This window comes from Narcine bancroftii, chromosome 3, assembly GCF_036971445.1.
Source record: "Narcine bancroftii isolate sNarBan1 chromosome 3, sNarBan1.hap1, whole genome shotgun sequence".
Classification (NCBI taxonomy): Eukaryota; Metazoa; Chordata; class Chondrichthyes; order Torpediniformes; family Narcinidae; genus Narcine; species Narcine bancroftii.
The window spans coordinates 172,395,411-172,415,039 of NC_091471.1; the positions used below are offsets into that span (position 1 = coordinate 172,395,411).

General features: G+C 42.6%; 1 protein-coding gene across 3 annotated transcripts in view; it reads right to left on the reverse strand.

The window, feature by feature from the left end:
- Positions 1-19,629, reverse strand: part of helq (helicase, POLQ like) — an 80,404-nt gene that overhangs the window by 56,336 nt on the left and 4,439 nt on the right. For all 3 annotated transcript variants that reach the window (XM_069925852.1, XM_069925851.1, XM_069925849.1), the window contains 2 exons: positions 18,208-18,925; positions 15,869-16,047 (listed from right to left, as the gene is read on the reverse strand). In XM_069925852.1, the coding sequence (XP_069781953.1) occupies positions 15,869-16,047; positions 18,208-18,925 (897 nt within the window). The remainder of the gene's footprint in view (positions 1-15,868; positions 16,048-18,207; positions 18,926-19,629) is intronic.

The window sequence follows — 19,629 nt, forward strand, 5'->3', positions numbered from 1 at the left end:
CGCAAAGCCGGGACCAGCACTGAAGGCAGTGAACAGTGAATTTATGGCACTCGCACCATGCCCCTATGATTTGCTGGCCACCAATGTAAATGGATTTTTATTGTTGTGCCAGTGGCACAACTGCTCCCGGAAGCTGATTTTCTATGCGCCCACTGCCTGCTGGTAGACTTAAAAGGTCAGCGTTTGGTGCACGCCAGAACTTTTCAGGTGATGTTCTTGAGGGAAGCCAAACTACTGCCCCCCCCCCCACCTCAACTCCGTCACGCTGTCCCATGACATCTACATACGCATCATGGTGGAGTTCCCCTCAATTGTGGTGCCACAATTCTCCTCCACATAACCAAAGCACGGGGTAAGTTACCACATCCTCACCAGGGTGTGCTGCCTTCCCTCGAAAAATCTGCCCTCACCAAAGAGGAATGTAAGAAAATGGAGGAATTGGCGGTCGGAGAGCTGTGGGCCTACCCCTGCACATGGTCCCAAAGGCAACAGGAGGGTGGAGGCCGTATGGTGATTATCAACACCTTAATTAGGTGTCTGCTCCAGATAGATACCCCATGCCCAGCCAACTTACAAGGGGCATGGGTGTTTTCAAAGGTCGATTTAATTAGGGGTTATCTTCAAATCCCAGTGCACCCCAAAGACATATCCAAAAACATCATAATCATCCCCTTTGGCCTGGTCGAATTCATGAGGATGCCCTGAGAGCATAAGAACACCACTCAGACTTTTCAGCGGCTGATGGATGCGGTGGTTCTTGACCTCCCATTTGTGTTCATCTACTTAGACGATATCCTTATTGCCAACTGCAACCATACAGAGCACATGGCCCATCTCAGACAACTATTCACCTGGCTGCAGGAGTTCAGGCTGACCATTAACCCCGCCAAGTGTCTGTTCAGGCAAGACACAATTGGCTTCCTGGGGCATCAGATCGACAGATACGCAGCAAAACCAATGCCCGAGAAGGTGAAGGTCGTTCAGTGGTTCACAAAACCTCGCAACATGAAGGGGCTGCAGGAGTTCACTGGCATGATCAACTTCTACCATCGATGCATACCGGCCACAGCTTAGATCATGTGTCCCCTTTTCGCGCTCATGGCAGGGAAAAATAAAGATGTTCCCTGGGATGAGGAGGCCTTGGAGGCATTCCAGAAGGCTAAGGATGCTCTGGTTAATACCACCCTTCTGGTTCACCCCAGGCTGGAGGCGCTGACCACCCTCACGGTGGATGCCTCCGGCACAGTGGTCAGAGGGGTCCTCGAATGCTAATTTACGGGCTCCAGCCACCTAAACTTAAATACAGCGCCTTTGACCGGGAAATATTGGCGCTGTACCTGGCAGTCTGGAACTGATATTTTCTGGAAGGAAGACAATTCAAGGTCTTCACAGACCACAAACCATCGCCATCCACAAAGTGTCTGACCCGTGGTCAGCTAGGTAGCAGAGGCACCTTTCCCACGTGTCCGAATTCACCACGTATATCCAACATATCACCAGCAAGAACGACTTGGTGGCCAATGCACTCTCCCATCTCACCATCAAATCCATCAACGCCCTTTCCCAGGTCATAGATTATTCAGCCCTAGCCTGGACATAACATGGACCCTGAGATCCCGGCGTACAGGACGGGATTTTCTGGACTGCAGCTGGAAGATGTCATAATCTCCCACTTCAACCAGATGCTTCTCTGCGATATTTCTACCAGCAAATCGCACCCCATTGTATTGGCAGCATGGAGACGGAAGGTCTTTGATGTGGTGCACAACCTGGCATACCTGGCCATCAGAACAAAGGTAAATATCGTGGCTAGCAGGTTTGTCTGGCACCACAAGCAGGTCAATCAGTGGGCCAAGACCTGCACGCTCTGCCAGGTGTCCAAGGTGCAAACTAAAGCACCACCCCAGTCTTTTGAGCCAGTGCAGCATAGGTTCAACCATGTCCACGTTGACATCATGGGCCGAGACACCACTTCACTATGGTTGACCGCTCCATGACGTGGCCGGAGGCAGTCCTGATGGCCGACACGACCATGGAGACTTGCGCCAAGGCACTAATCAACACTTGGATGTCCAGGTTCGGAATTCTAAAACATCTCATCTTCAACAGGGGAGCGCAGTTTACCTTGGGGCTCTGGGCAGTGCTAGCCAAACTTCTGGGAACCCAACTTCACAATACCACAACATATCACCCAGAGGCCAACGGGTTGGTGGAGCAGTTCCACAGACAAACAAAAGCAACCCTGATGGCCTGCCTCAAGGGACCCAACTGGGTAGATGAACTGCCTTAGGTCCTGTGGATACACATCACGCCAAAAGAGGACTTTAATGGCTCAATAGCAGAAATGGCCTATGGTGCACCCTTAGTAATCACAGGGAAGTTCTTTGCTGCTGCCAAGGATACAGAAACCCCCACGGTTGTTCTGAAACAGTTGAGAGAAAGACTGGGTATCCTAGTCCCTCCACAGTCCCTGCTGCATGCCAGCCCAAATCTTTCATCCCCAAGGACTTGAACATCTGTGAATATTTTTTGTGCAAAGGGGAGTGCAACAGGCTCCCCTCCAAAGGCTATACGTGGGGCTATACAGAGTCGTCAGGCATAATGGGTTGATCTATATGTATTGGACATTACCGGCAAAGTGGAAACCTTTACTCTTGACCACATGAAACCAGCCCATGTAGACGTTAGCCACGCAGGTGAGACTCAGCCCCTGCGACGTAGAGGTAAGTCACTCAAAGCGGCAGTGGGCACTCTGATTGCTGGTTCTGGGGGGTAGGGGTCGTGTAATGGCCCGTGAACCGAGTCACGACCTGGCTCACAAAATGGCCAGTGAATATGGCAATCGCGAGGGCCCCACAAGGACCAATGGCGTCGTCCCGTTTGACCTCCCACATGGCGGGCAATGGTGGGAATGCCAGCCAGTTGGAGGCCAGCGCTGTGATGATGTCACTCCCATCGACAGAGCTAGTAGTGCAATAAATCAGTTTTCAACCTCGACTCAATTGCGATAAATAATTCAATTTATATAAATTCTTCAAATTGTTATCTGTAAGTATTCCTAAGTATTTAATACCTTCCTTTGATCATTTAAGCTGCGTATCTCTCTGACACTGGGTATAGTCACCTACTGTCATAAGCGTTATTTCACTTTTATTCCAATTTATTTAATAACCCGAAACTTTCCCATATTCTTCCAGTTGGGCATACAATACACATAAAGAAGGCTCTGGTTCTGTCAAATATATTGAGACATCATCTGCAAATAAACTGATTTTGTGTTCCTCTTGATCTACCCTAAATCCCTTAATTTGTAAATCTGAGCAAATCATCTGAGCAAGCAGTTCTATAGCTAAAACAAGTAAAGCTGGTGACAAGGGACATCCTTGTCTTCTTGATCTTGTTAAATGAAATGGCATAGACTCCTGTCCATTTGTTACTACTTTAGCTTTAGGACTATTATATAATGCTTTAATCCAATTTAAAATAATTAATCCAAATCCAAACTTTTCTAATACCCTAAACAAAAAAATCCCATTCTCATCTATCAAATGCCTTTTCTGCATCTGAAGCCACTGCAACACACAGGTCACCTCTTTATTGTGGTAAATGAGTTATGCTAAACAATCTAGCTACATTTTCCAGCGATTATCTTTTTTTTAACAAATGCTGTCTGATCCATATTAATTAATTTAGGTAACAAATTATTCATTCTATTTGCCAAAATTTTTGATACTAGTTTATAATTTGTAGTCACGCGCTCCTCGAAAGATGACACACACACACACACACACACACAGTTTAGTCAGGTAAGCTCTGAGTTTTATTAAGGCTCAGGCCCGACTTTAATACTTGTATTTTTCCCACTGTGGCCCCCCTTAGCTGATGTCACAACATGCATAACAAATGCAAGTTTCCTGCATGAGGGTACTTTCCTTCATAAAAACGCCTTTCTTTCCCACACGCTGTCTCTGTCTGTTGGGGCCAGAGCCATTTTGGGGTCATTGGCCTTTAAGCTACCCTCGCCATTCACCCCCCTTGTTCGCTTGTTGGGGTCTTTGGTTGTGCTCACTGCCCAGAGCATTGACTTGATCACTGTTGCGGGGCCGCCACATGACCTCCCACCCACAGAACCGGCAGTATTGTCCTTGTAATTGTCCTTGGTGCCCAGAAACAAAGTCTCTGCACCCTTTTGTGGCCTGCCTCTTTGGCATGGTGCTGATGTCTCAACCGGGCGTGCCGGGTCCAGGTGTACCGGCTTCAGCCTGTGGTGAAGACCTCCGTCTTGACTCCAACCTCCAGCTTGAATGTGGCCCCGTTGCTGTGGATGACCCTGAATGAACCCTCATATGGACCCCTGCGAATAAAAACATACTCACAGTCCTGCAGGTCTTTGGGTTCATTAGTCCTTGCCTGGAAGGTGGAATCGGGCCCAGGTTGCTGACTCTTTCCCTTAGCCTGCTGAGGAATGCTGCAGGGTCATCCTGCTGTCCACCTGGGGATGGTATGAAATCTCCTGGGACCACCAGTGAAGGTCTGTAGATGAGTTCGGCTGAAGAGGTGTTGACGTTCTCCTTGGGTGCTGTGCGGATGGCCAACAGTGCTTAAGGTAGCTCATCCAACCAGTTATGTCCTTGGAGTCTGGCCATGAGTTTTGATGTGCCCGTGAAAGCGCTCCACCAACCTATTGCTGTTGTGTGATGCAGCTGAGCACTCCATAGGCTGGTGAGGTCAGACCACAGACTGGAAGTGAATTGGGCCCCTCTGTGGGATGTGATGTGGGATGGTAACCCGAACCGTGCCACTCAGGATGAGGTGAAGGCCCTCGCACACGAGATAGTGGATGTGTCTGCCAGCGGGACTGCTTCTGGCCACCTGGTGAAGCGGTCGACCATCGTGAACAGATAGCGGAAACCCTGGGATATCGGCAATGGTCCTGTTAGGTCTACATGGATGTGGTTGAACCTTCATTCTGCGGGCTTGAAGTGCTGAGGTGGGGTCTTGATATGCTGCTGTATCTTGGTTGTTTGGCACTGTGTGCACACCTGCTGACCTGTTTCCACAATCCAAGCCAAACGAGTTTTGTTGACCACCAGCTGGACCGTGGTCTAGATGGATGGGTGAGCCAGTCCATGGATGAAATCGAAAGCCTGTCATCTCCAAGCTGCCGGGACAATGGGTCTAACCTGACCGGTGAACACGTCACACAGAAGGGTGGTGTTGCCATTCCAGAATGGCATGTCCTGGAGCTGCAGTCCCGATATGGCAGTCCTGTACTGGGATATCTCCTCATCTTTCTACTGCGCCTCTGTCCAGTCCCCTTGGATACTTTGCTTGGACAGTGCGTCGGCCACCACGTTGTCCTTACTGGAGATATGCCTTACATCTGTGGTGCACTCTGAAATGTTAGACAGGTGTCATTGCTGGTGGCCGACCAGGGGTCCAAGATCTTAGCCAAAGCGAAAGGCAAAGGGTTGTGATCTGTGAAAGCCGTGAAGGACCTGCCCTCTAGGAAGTACCTAAAGTGGCAGATAGCTAAGTATAGCACCAGTAGCTCTGTCGAAAGTGCTGTACTTCAGTTCTGCAGATGATTGCTGAAGAAAGCCAGTGGCCCCCAACATCCTTCGATCTCCTGAACTCCGCCGATCACCATTCCTGAGGCATCCCCTGTCAGGATCGTTGAAGCATCTGACCTGGGATGTGCCAGGAGAGCGGCATCCGCCAGGGCTTCCTTGGTCTTCATGAAGGCTTCTGCTGACTCCTTGTCCCAGGTGAAGTCCTTCACCAAACAAGGGCCGCAAGATCCGGGCAGCTGAGGGAATGAACCTATGATAGAAATTGATCATTCCCACAAACTCCTATAGTCCCTTGGTCATGTTGGGTCTGGGGAACTTCCGGATAGCTTCCACTTTACTGGGTAGCGAGGTGGGTCCTTCCCTGGTTATCCTGTGTCCCAGAAAGTCGATGGCCTACAATCCAAACTGGCATTTAGCTGGGTTGATCATCAGGCTGAACTTGCTCAGTCAGGTGTAGAGGTTGCGGGGGTGCACCATATGCTCCTGTTGGTTCCTACTTGCCACCAGGATGTCATCCAGGTACACGAAGGTGACATCCAGGTCTCGATCCAATGCCTCTATGAATCGCTGGAAAGTCTGTGTGGCATTCTTTAGCCCCAACACCATTCAGAGGAATTCAAAGAGGCCGAATGGGGTGAGGAAGGTAGTCTTGGGGATATCATCAGGGTGTACTGGGATCTGATGATATCCCTGCATGAGGTCCACCTTGGAGAAGGTCTTCAGCCCCCAATTGCTTTGGGTACCATGTGCAGGGGAAAAGCCCATGGGCTGTCCGACCGCCATATGATGCCGAGCTTCTTCAGCTTCCTGAATTCCTCTTTCACCAGCTGGAGCTTCTCTGGAGGAAGGCATCTTTCCCTTGCGTGGATCGGCAGGCCCTAGGTGAGGATGTGGTGTTATATACCCTGTCGGGGCATCACCATGGTAAATTGGGGGGTGAGCACTGCAGGGGACTCGTCTGATCTCTGTACGGAGTTCAGCTGGAGTGCTGGGAGCCTGGCATCTTTGAGGGGGAAAGTTTGAAAACTCTTGGCAAGGACCAATCTCCTTTCCTTGAGGTCCACTAGCAGGTTGTGAGCATGCAGGAAGTCTGCCCCAAGGAGTGGCTGTTCCACTGCGGCCAGTGTGAACACCCACAAGAAGAGGGTGCCTCCCAACTGCATTCGGACCTTGCTAGTATCGTAGGTCTGAATCGTGCAGCTGTTGGCAGCCCTCAGCGTGGGGCCTGGCTGCCTGTTCCTGGTACTAGTGGCCCTAAACGTACAGGAGGCTGTCTTGGTGGTCAGCCATCGTGGCCGTTAGCAACAGTTGGCCCCGGCATTTCTCTGAAACATGCACAACAGTCTGCACCAGTGGGCTCTGGCGCCCCATCTCTGGTGGTAGAAACACCACTAGTTGTCTGGATCACCTCCTCTGGGGCACTGCTGTTCTCTCAACTGTGGGGTTTAGTGATGAGCCCCATGGACATGGAGCACTCTCTCTTCTGTTTTAACAGAACGTATGCTCGAGCTGCGACTTTCTGGGGGTCGCTGAAATCCACGCCAGCCAGGAGTTGGATGTCCTCAGGAAGTTGCTGCAGGAATGCTTGCTCAAACATGATGGAGAGCTCATGTTTGCCCAGGAGGGCAAGCATCTTGTTAATGAGGGCTGAGGGGGGCCTGTCCCCTAGCCCGTCCAGGTGGAACAGATGTGCCCCTCTCTCACGCCATGGGAACCCGAAAGTCTCAATCAGCAAGTCCTTGAAGGCAGTGTACATGCCTTCCAATGGGGGCTTCTGAATGAAGTTGGCCACCTGGCCTGCTGTGTTCTGGTCCAGGGCGCTCACAACGTGGTAGTACCGGGTGGATTCTGCTGTGATCTGCGGATCTGGAACTGTGCCTCAGCCTGGTCAAACCACACACGTGGTTGATTCGTCCAGAAGGTCTGCAGCTTGAGAGTGACTGCATTGATTGCTGCCTGTTTGCTCATCGCTGGGTTTAGATGCCGTCTAAACCATCGAGGTCATCAATTGTAGTCACACGCTACTTGAAAGAAGACTCACACACACACAGCGCAGTCAGGTTAATTTCTGAGTTTTATTTGGGCTCAGGCCTGACTTTTATACTTGCACTGTTCCTGCCTTGCCCCCCTTGGCTGATGTCACAACACGCATAACAAAAGAGGGTTTCCCACGCACGGGTACTTTCCTGCATAACAATGCCATTCTTCCCCACGCGCTGTTTGTCTGTTGGCTGCACAGCAAAGTCAGCGCCATTTTGGCGTTTCTGGCCTTTAAGCTGTCCTTGCCATTCACCTGCCAGTTTGCTTGTTGGGGCCAGTGCTGCTGCGCGGGCACCTGGCCTTTGATTGTGCTTGCCGCCTAGAGTTCCGGCTTGATCGCTGTGGCGGCATGCTGCCACAAATCTACATTTAATAATGAAATAGGTCTATATGATGAAGGTTTCAAAGGATCTCTCCCTTTTTTAGGAATCACAGTAATTATTACCATTGAAAATGATTCTGGAAGAGTACAAATTTGTGAAGCTTGATCCAATACTTGCATAAATATAGGAATTAATAAATCCTGAAATTCTTTATAAAATTCAGATGGGAAATCATCTTCTCCTGGAGATTTATTACTATGTAAAGAATTCATTGCTTCTCTTACTTCTGCCTCAGTAAATGGTGCATCAAGTTCAGTTTGTTCTTCTAAACTTAGTCGAGGCAATACTATCTGTGATTAAATAATCATTTATTTTAGTTTCATCTCTTAAAGATTCTGAAGTATATAATTTCATTTAAAAATTCCTAAAAGATTCATTTATTTCTTGAGGTTTATATGTAATTATTTTAGTATTCTTTTTTATTGAATTAATTATTCTCAAAGCTTGCTCTGCTTTTAATGGCCAAGCCAAAACTTTATGTGATCTCTCACCCAATTCATGATATCTTTACCTCATCCTAATTATAACTTTTCTCAGCCCTATAAATTTTCAATGATTATGATTAAGCTTTTTATCAATCAATTGTCTGCGTTTGTCTTTAGAAACCGACTTCTAAAGATCTTTTTCTAAAACTGTAATTTCTTTTTATAATTTGTTATATATAGAGAATTTAGGTTAAAATGGCTTAAGTTAAAATGTGATGATTAATCATAAAAAGGGAAGCCAGAACGGACAGGGAGCTTACTAGCAGCCAAGGACAAAAGGTTCAGCTGGATATGTTTTTTTAAACATATCTTTTCATGGTCATAGTGAGAGACATGCAGGAGACAAAAGATTGATAAGAAGGGTGAGAAACAGAATTTAGTGTATGTAGAGTTCGCAGCGTATGTAACGAACGTGATAATTAAAAATGCAGTTATACTTAGAATGCTTTTGCAATACTAACCAATTAAAACAGTATTAATAAGAAGGGGAAGGGCAAACAATAAGGGTATAAAAATCAATGCACTGTATGTATCGGGGCTTAACTGGTGAGAAGCCAGTTGAGTCCAACTCTGCAGACTTGTAAATAAAGCTTGTCGTGTCATCAGTTTTAAAGAGACTCATGTGTGAGAAGTTTTATTTCTGACATAATTGGTCTACTTCTTTCATATAATCCTTTGTAATTTTATATGTAAAATAAATAATTTGCCCTCACAAATATGCTTTTAAAGCATCCCATGTAATAAATTTATCATTTTCAAATTTGCATCACAAAATATTCTAATATGATTTCGAACAAAATCACAAAAAAATTTATTTTTCAACAATGGAGAATTTAATCTTTACCTATATATCGATTTCTCTTTATCAGGCATTTCCATAATTATTAACAAAGGCGAATGATCAGATAAAATCCTTGACTTATAATCTGCATCAAGGATCCTATCTTGTACTTGAGCCAAAACCAAAAGTAAATCAATTCTATAATAAGAATTGAACCTACTAGAGTAAACTGAATAATTTTTCTCTCTAGGGTGAATTCTTCTCCATACATCAATCAAATTCAAATTTCTCATCAGGCCCAATGTAGCTTTAGCAGCTTTCGTTCTTGTTACACAAGTAGATCTATCTAACAAAGGATCTTAACAAAAATTAAAATCTCCTCCTGTTAAAATATTTTCATATGCCTCTGCTAAATTTTAAAAAGTACCTTGAATAAATTTCTTATCAACAATATTTGGAGGAGGAATCACATGATGGAGTAGTGGCCGGTAGGAGAATACCAGCCCTCTCCAGAAAAGAAGAAAAAAGTGAAGGAAGCACAAAGCTCAAGAAACACAAAACACAACAAATAAAAGATAAAGGTGTGGAGAAAAGAAAGAAAATGGCACCTAAGAAAAACCAAAAACAACGGGAAAAAAAGAAGGAAAGTCGCCGGAAGAGAAAGGAGAAGTATTATGAGCTAGGAGAAAAAATGCACAAAATACTAGCATGGCAAATTAAAACAGAACAAGCTAAAAGAACAGTATTGGCATCAAGGAAAAAGGACAAATTATATACAACCTAACAGAGATCAATGAAAACTTCAAGGAATTCTACGAACAATTATACCGAACTGAGAACGAAGGGAAAGAAGACAAAATAGATGAGATTTTAGCTAAAATTGAACTACCGAAATTGGAAGAAGAGGGGCAAAACAATTTGATAAAACCATTTGAAATAGAGGAAATACAGGATATATTAAAAAAGCTACCGAACAATAAAACGCCTGGAGAGGACGGACTCCCAATAGAATTCCATAAAACATTTAAAGAGTTATTAATTCCTCCTCTCCTGGAAGTAATGAACCAGATAGAAGAAACACAAAGCTTCCCAGATTCATGTAAGACAGCAATAATTACAGTAATACCAAAGATGGGGAAGGATCCACTAACACCAGCATCATATAGACCAATATCTCTACTTAATTCAGATTATAAAATAATAGCAAAATTATTAGCAAACAGATTGGCTGACTGTGTACCAAAAATAGTAAAACTAGATCAAACTGGATTTATTAAGAAAAGACGAACAGCGGATAATGTCTTTAAGTTCATTAATTTAATCCATGCAGTTCAAGGAAATAAGACACCAACAATGGTGGTTGCTTTAGATGCAGAGAAATGGTTTGACAGGGTAGAATGGAATTATTTATTCAAAGTAAAAAAAGGAAAAAAAAAACAAATTACCAACTACCAAAATTATTATTGATGCAAAATCAACTAATCCCTTTCACAATAGATAACCTTTCCTTTAGAGAATGGGAGAGAAAAGGAATTAAAAGAATAGAAAATTGTTTTTTGGGAAATAATTTATTATCATTTGAACAAATGAAGTACAAATATGGAATAACTCATGGTACAATGTTTGCATACCACCAACTGAAAACCTACTTAAAGGACAAATTGGGAAGCAGACTGAGATTACCAGAAGGAAGTAGCTTTGAATATGTGATTACAGACACAATGATAATTAAAGGATTTATAACGAACATGTACATCAAGCTGCAAGAGAAAGAAAATGATGAAATAAGCTATAAACCCAAACAAAAGTGGGAAAAAGATCTAAACATAAAGATAAAAAATGAAATATGGGAAAAGTTATGCTCCGGAACTATGAGAAATATAATAAATACGAGGTTACGAGTGATACAATATAATCGGTTCTTCTTCTTTGGCTTGGCTTCGCGGACGAAGATTTATGGAGGGGGTAAATGTCCACGTCAGCTGCAGGCTCGTTTGTGGCTGATAAGTCCGATGCGGGACAGGCAGACACGGTTGCAGCGGTTGCAGGGGAAAATTGGTTGGTTGGGGTTGGGTGTTGGGTTTTTCCTCCTTTGCCTTTTGTCAGTGAGGTGGGCTCTGCGGTCTTCTTCAAAGGAGGTTGCTGCCCGCCAAACTGTGAGGCGCCAAGATGCACGGTTTGAGGCGATATCAGCCCACTGGCGGTGGTCAATGTGGCAGGCACCAAGAGATTTCTTTAGGCCTTCCTTGTACCTTTTCTTTGGTGCACCTCTGTCACAGTGGCCAGTGGAGAGATCGCCATATAACACGATCTTGGGAAGGCGATGGTCCTCCATTCTGGAGACGTGACCCACCCAGCGCAGCTGGATCTTCAGCAGCGTGGACTCGATGCTGTCGACCTCTGCCATCTCGAGTACTTCGACGTTAGGGATGTAAGCGCTCCAATGAATGTTGAGGATGGAGCGGAGACAACGCTGGTGGAAGCGTTCTAGGAGCCGTAGGTGATGCCGGTAGAGGACCCATGATTCGGAGCCGAACAGGAGTGTGGGTATGACAATGGCTCTGTATACGCTTATCTTTGTGAGGTTTTTCAGTTGGTTGTTTTTCCAGACTCTTCTGTGTAGTCTTCCAAAGGCGCTGTTTGCCTTGGCGAGTCTGTTGTCTATCTCGTTGTCGATCCTTGCATCTGATGAAATGGTGCAGCCAAGATAGGTAAACTGGTTGACCGTTTTGAGTTCTGTGTGCCCGATGGAGATGTGGGGGGGCTGGTAGTCATGGTGGGGAGCTGGCTGATGGAGGACCTTAGTTTTCTTCAGGCTGACTTCCAGGCCAAACATTTTGGCAGTTTCCGCAAAACAGGACGTCAAGCGCTGAAGAGCTGGCTCTGAATGGGCAACTAAAGCGGCATCGTCTGCAAAGAGTAGTTCACGGACAAGTTTCTCTTGTGTCTTGGTGTGAGCTTGCAGGCGCCTCAGATTGAAGAGACTGCCATCCGTGCGGTACCGGATGTAAACAGCGTCTTCATTGTTGAGGTCTTTCATGGCTTGGTTCAGCATCATGCTGAAGAAGATTGAAAAGAGGGTTACACAGGCTATATATCACGCCTCAAAAGTTAAATAAATGTGATCCAACATTATCAGATAGATGTTTTCACTTTAAGAAGGAAACAGGAACAACAGAATATGCAATTTGGGCACGTGAGAAAGCGAAAAAGTTTTGGGAAGATCTAAATCAGGTATTAAATAAAATCACAAAAAGCAACATACCAAAAAATCCAGAGATCTTTCTTCTAAGTAATATAAGAAGTAAAGAATTAGGCCTCAAACTGGATGAAGCGCAAAAAAGATTTATTATGATAGCCTTAGCTGCAGCAAAAAAAAATGTATAATGTCAACTTGGAAATCAAGAGACCCTGAGAGTACAGCAATGGTACATGGAAATTAATAAATGTATTCCATTGGAAAAAATAACATATAATTTAAAGAATAAAGTCACATTATTTGAGCAAATTAGGGATCCGTACATGGAACACAACAGAGAGGGCCTACCGCGGACCTCCACCCCCTAAAATTATAGAATGAGAAGAAGACGAAATGAACTGATCCAGTGTGTAAAAGTAGATGATACAATTTTCTTGTTTATTTTCATTGTGTGATGATATTGTTTAATGGGTTTATTGTATTGTATATGTTGAACTTTTAATGGGCTTTGAAAGGGGTGGGAAGGAGGGAGGGAAAAGAGGGGGGAAAAAAGGGGAGAAAATGCCATTGTGTATATTCAAGAGGGAAATGTTTGTGTGTATTTTGATTAATATGGTTCATAGTGTGAAAAACAAAAATAAAAAAAAAATATTTGGAGCAAACAAATTCAAAAGTGTCCACATTTCTGAACAAATTTAACAATGTATCATTACATATCTACCTCTAGGATTTGTAATAATGTTTTGAACCTTAATAGGAAGATTTTTTTAAAATCAAAATTGCTACCCCTCTTGCTTTAGAATTAAATGAAGAAGACATCGCACATATCACCCAATCTCTTTTTAATTTCAAATGTTCTTTTTTTGATTAAGTGTGTTTCTTGTATATGTATTTAAAAAAATCCCAATTTTTAAATATATAACTCGTTCTCCTTTTTATTCCATTTAACCCTTTAACATTAAAATTTACAAATTTAATTACTTTACTCATCAAACCAAATATTAATTAATCCCTCCTTCTCACTCTGTTCTGCAGACTTCCCTACAATCCAACAAAAGGAATGTATGCATCTGCATACACCTCCTCTCCAGCAACCCAAAGAAGATAGAAAAATAATACAAAGATATTATACACACACACACACTCTCACATATATATATTATATGTACATACACACGTACATTATATATGCATAACTGTATTTATAATAATACATAGAAAAACCCTCCCAACGTGTTGTCTAAAACAACACTGATTCCCTCCATTTTATGGGTTGTGACCAAGGTCATAAACATACACATAATCTCACAGAAACCAACACCTCCCACTCCTCCCAACTCCCTTGGTATATTCAATAAGTAAGCTTAAATGCTTAATTCAATTGATTAATATAAAGGAAGAAATAAATCACCAAATTCTTCCATCCCATTTAGGAAATCAGGATAAAAGAAAGAAAAAAGAACTAATTATTTGCTTTAGATCCGTAGTAATTAAGGGTTGAGCTTGAGGAAGACTCAACATATTTTTCCACTTGAGCAAAATTTTTTAAAAGTATATTCTGTTGTCCTGGAACAAAGATCTTCAAAGTAGCTGGGTATTGAAGAACAAACGTAACAGTTTTCATGTAACATATTCTTAGCAACATTAAATTCTTTCCTTCTCTTCAACAAATTCTCACTCAAATCAGGATAAAACAAGATCCTACCCCCTTCCCATATCATTGTAGTTCCTTCGCTCTTTTCACAGCCAAACTCAAAACTTTCTCTCTATCTTGATAAGGCAGAAACATTATTAGTATGGAATGTGGTTTCCGATTTGGAGAGGGTTTAGGTCTGAGGGCCCTATGAGCTCTCTCAATTTCAATCTTATTCTCAAAATGATCTTCTCCAAATATTTCAGGAATCCAATCTTGAAAAAAAAACGAGCCGCATTTGGCCCTCTTTCCCTTCTGACAGACCCACTATTTCAATATTATTTCTTCTGCTAAACTTCTCCAAGATATCCACTTTATCAGAAAGTTTTTCATTTACTGTAATTAAACCAGTAGTTGTATCTTCCACATTATCCACCCTGTCTTCAACATGTTGTACATCATCTTGCAGTTTAGCAATTATTTCTTCTATTTTCTCTAATTTCTTCATTTTATTTACTACATCCAATATTTTATCAGTTTCTTCTTTTGTCTTAATCTACTTTAATTGTTCCTTCATTTCCCCTTTCATTACATTTAATTGTTCCACTAACATTATGGATAAATCCTCTTTTTTAATATAAGATCAAATTTAATTTCCTCTACTTCATCTTCTTTATCCCTTCTTCCTCTTCTTCAGCTGAAGAACCTCCTTTTGAGCCTGATTCGTTCTCCTTCTGTGCAGAAGTCGGTCCCCGATTTTTCTCCAAGAGACTGCTGCACTCTCAGTCGAGCTCTGGGTTTTGACACACCACGCATGAGTGAGAAGTCGTGCATATGCAGTTCACTCATGGGTTCTCCACGGATACACTAGTGGTGGAGAGGCGTCAACAGGAGGCACCTCCAGCAGCTCACCAGGTCGGGAGGCAGAAGGAAGTCCAGCACCCTGCTTCATCGTCAAGGTAGGCCCAAGTTCTTTTTTTTTCTTGTCTTCCTGTTGGGTACCCGATGTTGGTATGACTTTTTCTTTTATTTTGGAGGCATCATGGATGTAGAGTGAGGAAGTTTAGATAGACTTTAAAATATATTTTAAGCTTAAAACAGTACTTATTTACAACTTTGTTTAGCTGATTTCCCAAGGGAGTCGGGAGCCTACATGTCGATCCTATGGCATCATGAGACGTTTCTCCCCCCCCCCATTTACATAAATGTTTAGATCAACTTCCGGAAATGATAAAAACCAAGAGATGCAAGATTACCCCAGACTAGTATAATAATCAATTGGAAAAAAATCTGGGTTATATATGGTGATTTTAATTTCCATTCTCTCTCATTATTAACTTTGTGCAGTGGAATAAAATACTATCACTGTTATTCAGGTCAGAGAGCTAAACTATTGTTTACTTTCTTTGTATTGGACTATAGCGTCAAAGATTTGTACACACAATGTACGGTATAATTCACAATTACACAACAGGTAAAATATAAATTTACTGATCAATCAATTTAATACAAATATTTAAAATCAAAATAGGTCTCTTCTTTAATATTATGAATCCTTGAATATAGTTTCATAACATTGGAGAGCCTAATATCCACCAATTCCCCATGGACTATGCTTTTAGAGGTAAAAATTCAGAGTATGCAATGATTTGCAAAGAGTATTATTCGTACAACTACCACAAACTGAATAGATTTCTGAATAACCAATTTTTAACCTTCCTCTTTGGTATCTTAATTACACATTTAAAAACATTTTACAAAAAAAATTCCTCACCTTCTCCTGGACAATAGCCACATATGGCAAAATAAAGAGTGCATCTCTTTTCCTACACAGTAGCTCCTGCATGATCAAAATCTCAGCAACCAGTGTCTTCCCACCACTTGTTGGCAGTGAATAAATAAGGTTTTTTCTTTCTTGCACAGACTTCAATGTCAGGCAAACATGTTGCCACTCTGTGAAGTATGACAAAAAAAATTTTTTTAGCCAAAAATAATAAATCATGAAATTAACAAATGTTAAAACAAAGTTAGTATTAAGTCTTGACAAAGGTCTTTGCATTCTCACTGGCAGCAGGCAAAGTCCCAAAGGAACTGAACATGGCTAATGTACCTAGGTTAAGAAGGGAAATAATAATCCAGGAATTTATAGGATGGTAACCTCATCTCAGGGGTAGGGAAACTATTGAGAAGGATAGTTATGGGCAGCATTTACTCACACAGAAAATTATGGCCAGATTACAGACAGCCAACCTGACTTTGTAAGGATTGGATCAAGTCCAGGTTTCTTTATTGTCGTGTACATAATACACAAAATGTGTTTACTTTTTTTGCCCATAAAGACTAGATGCCATTAGTCCAGCAGCACTATAAGAAAAAGAGAAGTAAAGGAGAATCACTTCATAGACGGAGTGTCTGTCAGATCCTCTGATGCGACTGCATCTTGAGCTTCTGTGACCTAACATCTTTGATTTTTCTTGAGGATGATCATTGAGGATATGACAGTTGATGTTGACTGTATGGACTTCAGTAAGGGATCTGACAATGTCCCTCAAGATAGGCTGATCCAGGAGGTACAGACACATGGGATCCACAGTGTATTGATAGTTTGGATATATGATTGGCCAGACCATAGAAGGGAAGGGAACTTAGGGAAAGGTGCCATGTTGAGTGGTATTCCGCAGGTATCGGTATTTTATATATACAGTGTGTATGCATATATGACAAATTAAAAATGTGACTAGGTTAGTAGGTTTGCAGATGACAAAAAGATTGATGGAATGGCACTCAATATAGAATGCAAGAGGATTCCAATATGGACAGAAACATGGCAAATTGAATTTAATCTGGACAAGTATGAAGTGTTGCACTTTGAAAGGTCTAATATGTGAGGAAACATACAGCCTCTTAAAAGCACTGAGATTCAGAGGGAACTGAGGGTCCAGGTACATAGCTCATTGAAAGTGGCCATGCAAGTGGATAGGGTGGTAAAGAAAGCATATGGTATGCTTGGATTTGTTGGGCAAGGCTTTGAGTACAATAGCGAGGAAGTCCTGTTGCAGCTGTATAGAAATTTGGTTAGGCCGCATTTGGAATATTGTTTGCAATTCTAGTTGCCCCATTACTGGAAGAATGTGAAGGTTTTGGAAAAGGTATGGAAGAGGTTTACCTTCTAAACCAGGCAATATCCTGACTTGAGTTCTGGGGAGAGATTAGACAAATTCAGGACATTTCTTTGGAGCATAGAAGGCTAAATGGCCTGATAAAAGCTTATAGAATCATGAGAATCATTGATAGGGTTGCAATCAGAATTATCTCTCCAGGGTAAAGGCACACTACAGGATGTGAATTTGAGATGAGGGGAAGGAGATATGAGGGAAAAAAAAATCTATTTATATATTTACACAGAGTGGTGGGTGCCTGGAACAGGCTGCTAGGAGTAGTGGTGTTAAGCTACAATAGAAACACATGAATGGGATGGAAAGATATTGATTAAGCGTAAGCAGTTTTAGTTTGAGTTGGACATTGTATTCAGCACTGACATGTGGACCGAAGGGCTTGTGCTGTACTGTTCTAACTTGTACTCTTATGCAAGAGAACTTACAGCTGCACAAGGCTGATCACAGTTGCATTTGATTTTTATTGGAAGTATTTTTATTGTGTTGAGTTCAAAATTAGAAAATAAAACAGAATTTTCCCAAATATTGCGATAAAAAATGTTAAGGAATACATCATGAAATACAACTAAATGCCACCACTTTCAGAGATGTACTTGTACCCATAAGTCTCTGTTCTACAACAATCTCCATGTCCTAAAACTGTGAAAATAAAAAAAAATTATAAACAAATTCACAAGACAGGCAAATCTGACAAAATACTCCCATCTATTACAGTAAAAGCAGACTTCAATGGCATGCAACATATATGGCACAGATTTAACCCCTCTCTAAATTGCAGCATATCACAAAAGCTGTTTGGCATTATTTTGCCAATCTAGCCAGTTTGCCTACACTCCTTGGATTTTAACTCTAATAGAGTAAGTTCTAGATCTTCACTTGTATATATGCATTTTCTTTAAACTACACTTCAAATTCAAAATTAGTTATTTATCATTACCGTAAACTTTTTTAATGCCTTTGAACTGGAAAATCAAATCCTGAACTTTGCTTGGAAGTCCATAAAAAGGGCCCATATCTATGTCTGATGTAGCTTCAATAGTTTTCATTGCAACAGTTATTTCCTCAGATAGGACAGTCTCTTTCACCTGTTTACTTCTTGATGTGTGTGGTATAGGCGACTTAGCATTTTCAGCCATTGCATTTTTTATCTGATCTTTGAGGCTCAGCTGCTTGTGTGTTTCAGAATTTGTGATCCTTGATTGGTTTTGAACATTAAGATTTTGCATTCTTTGATTCAAAACTGGGCGATTGCCAGAAAAGTCATGTTTTACCAGAGGAGAATTAAATTCCTCCATTAGTGCAAGCTGTGAGCTTGGTAGTTCATCGGGTTCATCCATATTTGCATCATGCAACACAGAAGTCTTTGAACAATAATGTTCAGTTTCAATATTACTTTTACTACTGAAATGTTTATTTGATTCAACATCTTCTGCAAGAAGCTTGTGTGTTTCATTCTCAGCATTTTGTAAACAATTAATTTTGTCAGAATTCTTATATGAGAGACAATTCACAGCTTTTTCTCTGTCATTTTCCTTTGGGCTTGAAGTACAAACAGAATGCTTTCTTTCTGTATCTTCTAACTGTGCCAGTAACCAACTATCATCTCCGAAGCTATCGTAGTCCCCAAAGAGGTCCTCTTGACTGTCACCATCAACCTGAAATAACACAAGGCCTTATTAAGATTTTTGTTACATGAAGCATATCAAATAATACAAAAATAACACAATCTTAGACCCTGAAATTTGTGTTTGCCAAATACAAACATAATAGGACGTCCTTCAGCTTATGAAGTCTACATAAGTAATATTTGTGTTGCAAAGAGTCCAGGGTGTTACATGGCGGTGCGCACGGTCGCAGCGGCTAGCAGCAAGCACTTCCACAGCAGGCACACCGAACCCGATAAAATAAACGGGAAAGTTAAAAAAAGCTATCGTTACCACAGCAGATATCCACAGTGGCGCCGACAGCAGCAGCAGTGGCGTAGCGGCGGACAGACAGGATTCCTCCCGAGGTGATCCTCCTCCGCATCCGCGGAGGTTCAGGACCTTGAAAGCCGTGCCCAAGTTGCGCGAAAGCCCGGTCCGGCCCGGCATCAGTCACCTCCACGTTTTCGGGTCCCACATCACAGAGCCAGTCACAAATACAACAGATCCGCCGCCCAGCTCCATGAGGCCAGACGCGGTGAGTCAATTGGCCTCGGCATCCGTGCCTGTGTTGCGCGAGAGCCCGGCCCGGTATCGGTCACCTCCATGTCTCCTTGAACTTCAACAGCAGACAAGTGCTGCTAGACATCGGACTTTCCGCTAGGATAGAGGTCACGGACGAGTTCCACCGCTCTCACAGCATTCCCAGTGAGATA